General features: G+C 33.8%; 1 protein-coding gene across 2 annotated transcripts in view; it reads left to right on the forward strand.

Annotated features, from left to right (window-relative positions):
• Positions 1 to 7,885, forward strand: part of LOC117324195 (spastin-like) — a 45,366-nt gene extending 37,481 nt beyond the window's left edge. For both annotated transcript variants that reach the window (XM_033879936.1, XM_033879935.1), the window contains 8 exons: positions 569 to 640; positions 2,682 to 2,757; positions 3,009 to 3,100; positions 3,769 to 3,848; positions 4,546 to 4,668; positions 4,932 to 5,002; positions 5,570 to 5,610; positions 6,330 to 7,885. In XM_033879936.1, coding sequence (XP_033735827.1) covers positions 569 to 640; positions 2,682 to 2,757; positions 3,009 to 3,100; positions 3,769 to 3,848; positions 4,546 to 4,668; positions 4,932 to 5,002; positions 5,570 to 5,610; positions 6,330 to 6,452 — 678 coding nt within the window. In that variant the 3' untranslated portion in view covers positions 6,453 to 7,885. The remainder of the gene's footprint in view (positions 1 to 568; positions 641 to 2,681; positions 2,758 to 3,008; positions 3,101 to 3,768; positions 3,849 to 4,545; positions 4,669 to 4,931; positions 5,003 to 5,569; positions 5,611 to 6,329) is intronic.
• The last annotated feature ends 2,419 nt before the right edge of the window (positions 7,886 to 10,304 follow it).

The raw sequence follows: 10,304 nt of genomic DNA on the forward strand, positions 1-10,304 counted from the left end.
AAAAAAAACCACTTAAGTGGTTGACAGGTCATTACAACGATGTCTACGTATCATGTATGCAATATATATCCCATATATATGTCACAGACACAAATATACAGTATAATACGGTGTAGAACACACAAAATACATGCCCATGTCGTCGTAGCACTTTTCTAGTCGTTTTTAAAATGGCTGCCTAAAGGTTGATACAAAATAGGTTTGGTTATTTCAAATGGAACGAAATGATACAGACTTTGTTGTATTCCGCTTGTAGGACATAGGTTGTAATCCATTTTTGTATTAACCGGCAAATCACGTGGTATTTCTACTATCACTAACGGCAGTATTGTCTGCTTGCGCTCTGCTCCGCTTCGGAAGAAGAAAACTTCATAATATGTGTTTGTTACGAAATTATTCTCATTTAATCATTGGATTATGGAAAGAAATATATATTGGACACCGTTGGGCAGTTAGAGGTTACATGGCGCCTGTCAAAAGTATCTCGCCGTGTAAAACCTCTAACATTGTTGGAGTAGACTATACCCTAGCATGAGATATTGAATACAATTCCATTTCTTTATTACAGGCTAAGGCAGTGGCCAATGAGTCCAATGCTACTTTCTTCAACATTAGTGCCTCAAGTCTCACATCCAAATGGGTAAGACACACAAATCACCTACTGATGACTATAAATGGTGTAGAAGTGCTGGTAGTCAACAAAAAAATATTGATGAAACAAAATCTTGAAGTTTATAAGTGTCGGGAAACATTCATTAGTATGGAAGAGAATCACAAAATCATGAAACAGCTGGATGTTTTTAAAGCATTATTTATCATGCAAAGCAAGGCATTGGCATTATTTTTCTGGTTGCATTGTCAACATTTCTGTTAAACTTTAAATTTCTCTCTGAGAACAAAACCTATCATACAGGAACCTGGAATATACTTGTATCTATATATAACTGTCCAAACCCAGAAGTTAAAGTGTATGTGATCGTATCTATATATAACCATTCAAACCCAGAAGTTAAAGTGTATGTGATCGTATCTATATATAACAGTGTAAACCCAGAAGTTGAAGTGTATGTGATCGTATCTATATATAACAGTGTAAACCCAGAAGTTGAAGTGTATGTGATCGTATCTATATATAACCATTCAAACCCAGAAGTTAAAGTGTATGTGATCGTATCTATATATAACCATTCAAACCCAGAAGTTGAAGTGTATGTGATCGTATCTATATATAACAGTGTAAACCCAGAAGTTGAAGTGTATGTGATCGTATCTATATATAACCATTCAAACCCAGAAGTTGAAGTGTATGTGATCGTATCTATATATAACTGTCCAAACCCAGAAGTTAAAGTGTATGTGATCGTATCTATATATAACTGTCCAAACCCAGAAGTTGAAGTGTATGTGATCATATCTATATATAACCATTCAAACCCAGAAGTTGAAGTGTATGTGATCGTATCTATATATAACTGTCCAAACCCAGAAGTTGAAGTGTATGTGATCGTATCTATATATAACCATTCAAACCCAGAAGTTGAAGTGTATGTGATCGTATCTATATATAACCATTCAAACCCAGAAGTTGAAGTGTATGTGATCGTATCTATATATAACCATTCAAACCCAGAAGTTAAAGTGTATGTGATCGTATCTATATATAACAGTGTAAACCCAGAAGTTGAAGTGTATGTGATCGTATCTATATATAACTGTGCAAACCCAGAAGTTGAAGTGTATGTGATCGTATCTATATATAACAGTGTAAACCCAGAAGTTGAAGTGTATGTGATCGTATCTATATATAACAGTCCAAACCCAGAAGTTGAAGTGTATGTGATCGTATCTATATATAACCATTCAAACCCAGAAGTTGAAGTGTATGTGATCGTATCTATATATAACCATTCAAACCCAGAAGTTGAAGTGTATGTGATCGTATCTATATATAACTGTCCAAACCCAGAAATTGAAGTGTATGTGATCTTTGCATAGGCATCCCTACACACATTTCAGATTTTGAATTTCACCTATAGTTTGCTGTTAATTGGAATTTGTTAATTACTTGTGCAATATTAAAGTTTTCATTTTAGAGGTTGCGCTTAATTTCTTAAGTACTGTATTTGCTATCATTTACCAAACCTGGATTATACTTCAATGTTTGCATTTTGTAAATGAATCAGTTATACATGAGGAATAAATTATAGATGGATAGTATGTCTTTATGTTAAATTAGCTTGGTGAGTTTAATTCCTGCCAAGGTAGGTATGGTGGGGTGGGATGGTGTCAAGCCTTTCTATGTCGCCTGCAAAAAGCAGGTGACATTTTGGTATCACTACGATGGCGGCAGCGTTGTCTGCACAGAGGTTTACATGTGATAACTCAAGTTCCCTTGGGCCAATCAAACTCAATCTTCATGCAGGTCTTCCTTACCAAAAGTGCTTGTATATAATGTGTAAATAATAATAATATGTATTTGTGTATTATTAAACAAGATAACAAATAGAATAGATACCATATGGTGACTAAATCTAAATGATATATATTGTCAAATGTAACTCATTTTCATAAAGGAGATTAGAATATAGCTTCAGAATACCAAATCTTTTGTTGTTATTCTGTGCCTAATTTCTGGTGTATGTATAGAGTGGACCTGAGATCAGAACTGTATGATATTGTAGGTAGGGGAAGGAGAGAAGTTGGTGAGGACAATGTTTACCCTGGCCCGGGAACTCCAGCCTTCTGTTGTGTTTATGGGTATGTAAACTACACATCTCTTGCATTTATTGTTATGTAATCTACAGTATCATTCAATAACTTATTTAGAAAATGTGGAAATAATGAAGACCTCAGCATTTATTCTTTTTTCAATTACAATTTTTTCTCTAGTTTCTATATTGGGTAATCCATTAAATGGATAATTCTGCCAAAAGTATACAATTATACTATATTTGTTTAAAAAAAAGAAGAGTTGAAATGTCATTTGACAAAATACCTGTCTGTTGTAGATGAAATTGATTCTTTGCTTTGTGAAAGAAGAGAGGGAGAAAATGATGCTAGTAGGCGATTGAAGACAGAATTTTTAGTGCAGTTCGATGGGGTAGGTATTTGATAATATATGATAAGTTTAAGAATAATATTTCAAACATTTGTCCCCTTCAATGATAATGGCATTCTGTTCTTCCTTCAATTTGTGCAAACTCATCTTTTTCTGGAAAATAACTTCTGCATGGCTTAGCATGTATCAAAACCAGACCTTGGATTTTGTAACACTGCCATAAATGTATAGTCTTTAAAGGTCAAATGTCATAAGTACATAGTCTTTAGAGATCAAATGCCATCAATACTTAGTCTTTAAAGGTCAAATGTCATAAGTACATAGTCTTTAGAGATCAAATGTCATCAATACTTAGTCTTTAAAGGTCAAATGTCATAATTACATAGTCTTTAGGGGTCAAATGTCATCAATACTTAGTCTTAAAGGTCAAATGTCATAATTACATAGTCTTTAGAGATCAAATGCCGTAAATACATGATCTTCAGAGGTCAAATGTCATGTCTGAATTGAGATATGATTGTAATTATTCTGACAATAACTTCAGCCATAAAAAGCTTGATGTTTTTAGATGAACTCAGCTGATGTTTATCGTTTCCAGACAGAAATGATAGCCTTTGTAAATACCAACTAGTTAATAATTTAGAAAACTGCATGAAAAACACAAATCTTTAAAACAAGATGTTTAACTTTCCTGTAAATCAACTGAACAGGTGGCAGGTAGTTCTGATGACCGAGTGTTGATAATGGGGGCGACAAATAGACCACAGGAGCTGGATGATGCTGTTCTCAGGTATGTATTATTTGGTGAATTGTTTTAAGGATAAAGTGCTTGCTGATGTTTTAAGGTTATAGTGCTTGCTGATGTGGGAAAGTTTATTCCGGCTGACTTAGAACAAATCAATGTGTAATTAGCATTCATTTGAATCAGAGTGTATATGTGTCAAAAAGTCCTTTATTTTGCTATCTGGCATTTAAAAAACCTTAAATTTACCTCAGCCTTGAAAAGCCTTGATATCTTGTCGGTAGCCTTGAAAAGTTCTTAAATATGTTATTAAGCGTTTCATACCATAATTAAACCGAGATATATGAGTATGGAAAAAAATCTCCTTTCCAATCCAAATTGGAAAAGTGACTTTTTGTTTGAATTTTGTATCTGAATTCAAAGGTGAATTGCTGCAGTGTTTTGTTTCTCAAACTTATAGACCTCTAGAAAATACATGAAAAGTGTCAAGCTTCAGGCGTTGCCAAAATAATTATCAAGTAATACCTTTTAATAATTTTGTATGAAATTTTCTTGGAAAAGGCCCTGAAATGGCTTTGAATTGTCTCTGTAATACACAGCCCTAATCTGAATACATAATGTAGTTTTGACCCATTGTATCATTAGAAGCAGTGCACAAAATTTGGACTTTCCTAGCTCACTTTTACACAAATATTAAGTCCTGTGTTATCCACCATACACCTTTAAGTATTTTTTACTTTCACAGACGGTTTGCGAAGAGAGTGTATGTGAATATGCCTAGAAAAGAGACTCGCAAGTCCATGCTTACACAGCTACTGGCCAAGCACAGTAACCCACTGACCAGTGATGAACTGTCAGAAGTAGCAAGGTAAAGATATAACTGGACAAATATAGCAAATTCATGTCCAGAAGTTTTGATAATGATACCATGTTTACCATAAAGTTAAATTTCTCAATCATGATTCTTAACAATTAACATAAGATGTTATATCTATGAAGGACACAGATCTTTTATAGCAGTAAAACAAAGAAAGTGAGTCAATAACAAAAGTACAGAATTGCTGAGTATGCTAATGTTGTACCCAAGGTTCCCAGGGAAGGGTATCAGTAACAACTTGTTGATGTTGACAGGTTAACAGAAGGGTACTCCGGCAGTGACCTCAATGCCTTGGCAAAAGATGCAGCACTGGGACCAATCAGGGGTGAGGAACATATACTTAATCATTTCCCAGTCATGTTATAGTTCCATGTCGTTCATTCTCCCCATACTAACTATATGTATGGACATTCAACTGACCATACCTTACAATGAAGGTAGTGAAGATCTGATAATAGAACATTACAAAGCGACAGCTGTGAGTGATCGATTTATGTTAAAAGTTTCATCAATATATCTTAATATATTGTTGAAAGCTTATTGCATTTGAGAAGGCTGTACTGAAATTTTTCAATCAATTAAACGTTGACCTTGAAATGAAGGTGGCGGCGATCTAATATTGATACACTGCACAGCACCTGTGGGTGTTCATCAAGATTTAACTGTTCAAAAGTTATGCCTTTGACAAGATTGTTTTAGGAAACATGAAAACAGTAATAAAATAGTATTTAAAAAGGGACCCATGCATGGTAATAATCAAACTTCAATGGGCAACTTACTAAAAACAAATTTAGCTATTATTTTTCGACTACATTTTTGCTTGGGATATGTTGTTTTCTTCTCTCTTTTTTTTTTAGCAAAAACTTGAACAAGCTTTCATGCTTAATTTCAGATTTGTCAGCAACAGAGGTTAAGACTGTGGATGCAAATAAGGTAAATAAACCTGCATGATTGGCACAAGTTGAAAAGTAAACCTACTGGAGGGAAATAGGAGATTGAGGTTATAGTGGAAGGGTCAAGGTTAAACACAGACCTCAGACCTCCACTTGATGGTGTTGCCTTTACTGACTTGGTTATCACAGCCCTGTGTTGATAGTGATGTATATCACATCACATAACCTGGAATGTACTCCTTTCTTTGCTTGGTTTCATGTCTAGAGTATGATGTAGTTCCATTTAGATGTTGATACAGACAAATTATCCCGAGGTATAGTTGTCAATCATGTGTATTATATGTCGGATCAAGCATGTTAGATCTTCTATATACAAAGTGTAGTCACAGTTAGGTGTTGGTACTATAAAGTAGATGAATAAGATCCAACATTGCTGATGTAGGAAAATGTGGTACTGTTTTCAGATAGATTTGTTGAGGATTCAGTAGAGTTCCTTATTAATAAAACATGAAAATATAAAAACTTGGGCTAAGAAAGTCCAACACCAAGAGAACACTTCAAAAATAAGATCCAAAGAAATACAACAAAATATGTTAACTGTTTGGTCTTTCCTCAGTTGAACCGTATAGTGATTAGAAACGTCATTTATTCATTTTGTTCTTAATTAAATTTGAAACATTTTCTTGGCATCAAGCTTCCTTTACTCAAAATATATCAGTTATAAGTAATTATACCTTGTTATATGTGACTTTCTTACAGGTGAGGGGTATAAAGTACAGTGATTTCATGGAGTCCATAAGAAGAATCAGGAAGAGTGTGCCTGCCGATACGTTATCTAAGTATGAACAGTGGAACTTGGAATATGGTGCCCTGGGTGTGTGAAGTTACGGGAGCTTGGGCGAGAGGAGAGACAGGGTGCAGGGGCGAAAGCAGATGGCAGATTTCAGAGGTCACATAGACACAAGTCTTCATGTCCAGTAATCTTGCACAGAAGTATAACACTCAGTAGCAGGGAGATATGACTTGACTCTGGTTTCATAAAATTCATAAGTATTTAATTTTGAATTTTGTAGTTTTCTTGAATTTGGAAAATTGTCGATGTGTCGTACTCCTTTCGGTACAAGTAATACATTATATTTGCAATTGTTTTTAGTAAAAACATTAACAATGCCTAAACTATTACTCCTGAGATGAAGAGCGGGTTGGGTTTGAAGCTGTATGCAATGTAACCTTTGAAATATTGAAGGTCAAAAGCCAGTTGTTAAGTTGCTCCACTGCTGACGGTACCGACATGCAATTGAACTTTAGTACACAGACAATGATTGCAGGGCAGAACATGTACCTATTTTACCTTTGAATTATATCAATGAGTTCAAATTTGTTTTTTTAACTACATTCCAAATATTAAAATATATATATTTTTTGGTAATAAGTTTTTATTTTGAATTTTTCAAACATTAATTGAAGGATCTATTTGGAGTAAACAGGTGAATGTATAACAAATACTCTAATGTTTTTGTCCGTTATGGTATTAATTAAAGGTTGCTTCTGCCTTTGTTGTGTTACTCTAATACTTAGTTGTGATAAGGAATTATACCGAAATATTTCTGAAGGCAAGGCATCAGCGTCCAATGTTTATGAGCTTTGAGGTGTGGTCCAACACAATCCAATGTTTATGAACTTTGAGGTGTGGTCTAACACAATTCTATAATGCTATTCATTTTGTTGGGTATTGTGTTAGAACAAAGGACTAACCTCATTTCTCCTCGTTTTCAGTAATGGGTTTAGTCTGACCTTGTTTTGAATCATTATGTTAAATGGCAGCCTATAATACAGGATAATCCCAAGCTTGAGAAAGTCTTCAGTGACCTTGACCCTATATTAATTTTTAATTAAATATTCAAAAGATAATGTGACATATATGTGTGATTGCTTATCTGACTATATGATACAAATTTGTTCGATAACAGTTTTTGATTCCATTATTTTTGCTTTATTATCATTATTAAGGTTACCTAAATATGGTATATCTTTTAGTGCTGTATCTACAAGTGTTACCAATGCCTTTGAATTTATATTAAATTCATTACAAACTGAAGTTGGTGAAATCCTTAATAGATTTAAAATTTATGAATTGGGCCTAGTTGTGGAAAAGCTAATTAGCTTAATCAGAGTGAACATCTCATTTCTCCTTCTCTTCAAAACCCCAGTGTGTATATTCCTAAAAGTTGGCAAGTAGGATAGACTGAAGCATGCATGCATTGTACATGTCAAGCTAATTTTACCAGAAATGATTTTATCATTTAAAAAAAAAAGTTGTTAAACTGCAATTAGCCTAATTACCTTTTGAACAACTGGGCCCTGGTTGTCATGCTTGTATTATAGAAACATATATTGACTCAACATACTGTGATGTCATTACCCGAGAGCTAAAGCATCCTTATAAAACAAACTCAAATATTCACTCATCTAAAATCATAAATGCCTTTCAGTTCTTCATTGAATGTATAAAGGCAAATCAGTATTTCTCATAATTATTTTTTCTTTGCTTGATGGAAGACAATTGTAAAACCCTATTCTAGTCATCAGTATATGTAAATCAGCTTTTATGTAATGTGTTATTAGTATCCTGGAGCTTGCTGCTACTCTGACGGTAACCACAGCTAGCATTAGTCACAATACCACAGTAGTGACATTGTAAATGTTCTCATTAGTTAGCATGTATAAAACAGCTTTGATTTCCTATATCTAAATGTTTACAACATACCAGTAAACCCATGATGTTAACATCTACTGATATTACAATAAAGACGGGCATTGATTTACAATGTCACCATGATATATGGTAGTTACGCCCCACCTCACTGTCCTCACATAATTATGTTATCTGTCAAATAGACAGACTTACCAGTAGATTTCCTGCAAGCAATACAATGGTTTCTGTCTATATTTTTAGTTTGTTAAACATATCGATGCAATAACCACAATAGAAAATTTCTTCCTTTTTGAGATATGCACTATATATGCTGAACAACAGCTTGGCTTGTTCCTCTCTGATGTCATCGTTGGAGACCCAGTTTATTGCACTATATATATATGCTACGCTACACCTATGTGATAAGTGTAGTGTAGTATAGTGCAATAAATCATGGGTCTCTGACGAAGCACTGATGTATGTGAACTAGCTCCTGTCTTGAACCAGATTAATAACAACACCCTTACCAAATTACTGTCTGTGATCATATCTTGCCTGGTTGAGTCATTTTAGTATGTTGAGATTAACAAATGTTCATAACTAATAGTTTTACTTAGAAGTTCACAGTGGTAATTTAACATTCCAAATGTAGCCTATTACTACTTGTACAGATTTCACATTCCATACTCAATTCCATAGAACTTCAAAAGAAAGTTAAATGAAGCTTTAGAGGATTATTAAACTTGTAAAATAGAATCTAGTAAAATTAATGGCAGTATGTACTTATCAGTAAGATATAGGTGGTTCTTTATAGTGAATCAATTAAATCCTATTAATATTTGAAAGATTTTTGTGCCACGATTTTGCCAATTTTTTTTTTTAAAGTCACTATCCAAGTTAAAACACGGAATAATTCACTGATATAAAGATTAATATTTATGCTATTTGTTGACATATATCCCTTATTCATGTATGTGACATAATTTTCAAAGAAATAATATAAGTCCAAACCATGAAATGATATTACAATGTACTGGTGTTTGACGATGGAGTGGTACTGTTCATAGTTACACTCAGGTATCCATTGTACAAGGCAGTGTGTGTATGCTTCGACCCTGTCTTATATGCTTCGACCCTGTCTTATAACTATGTGTATGTATCCCATATGTTTCTTTGTGTTCAGCCTATTTGTCAGTATGTGTGCGTTCCATTTGTAAATGGCATTGTGTCTATCCTGTACTTATCATTAGTTAGATGGCAGGGTGTGTCTTACTATATATTCAGTACCTGTTGGTGTAATTCATTATACAGTAGCATCGTTTGTCTGTGTAGTTTACATGTGTGTATTAGTGTCTCCTGTAGTGTTAAGAAGCCAGGTCCCAATGTTTTACCCAAATAGTGTAAGGTTTGTATTGTCTGTGTTACTTGTTGTCTATGAATGTCTGTCATAGTTATGTTGTTGAAAGAGACCTGCTTAGCAAACATCGTGCATATTTACTATTCAAGTGCATTGTAATGTAATAAAATCTGCCTAGCACCAGCATGTTAAGTTCAATGATGACAACAAAATTATAAAAGTGAAAGATTAAAATACAAGATCTATTTGGATTTAAGGATATATTTACACAAAGAAAATTAAAAAAAAAATATTGTGTGATATGTTGACTGGATCTACACCATATGGTACAACTGTATCAGTTGAAATGTGAAATTTGTGTTAAAAATAATAACACTGGAATAAACTACAGTGGAACTTCGTTAACTCGAAGTCGACGGGACCACGAAAAAACTTCGAGTGATCCTAGTGTTCGAATTAAGCGAGTTATCGTTTTTGGTGAAAAGTTTGGTCAACATTATATAATCATTATAACTTCGCTCTGTCGCTCATCAGTTTAGTGTGAAGACTGGTCAATACATGCAAATATATATGTAATGTTTCGTTATTTCACTTGCAATTTGGTGTAGTTTTGCCGATATACAGTCACGATAAAGTTTCTTTCACTTAGTCACTTCAATAACGATCTGATGTGCAAGTCATG

Source organism: Pecten maximus, chromosome 3 (assembly GCF_902652985.1).
Source record: "Pecten maximus chromosome 3, xPecMax1.1, whole genome shotgun sequence".
Lineage (NCBI taxonomy): Eukaryota > Metazoa > Mollusca > Bivalvia > Pectinida > Pectinidae > Pecten > Pecten maximus.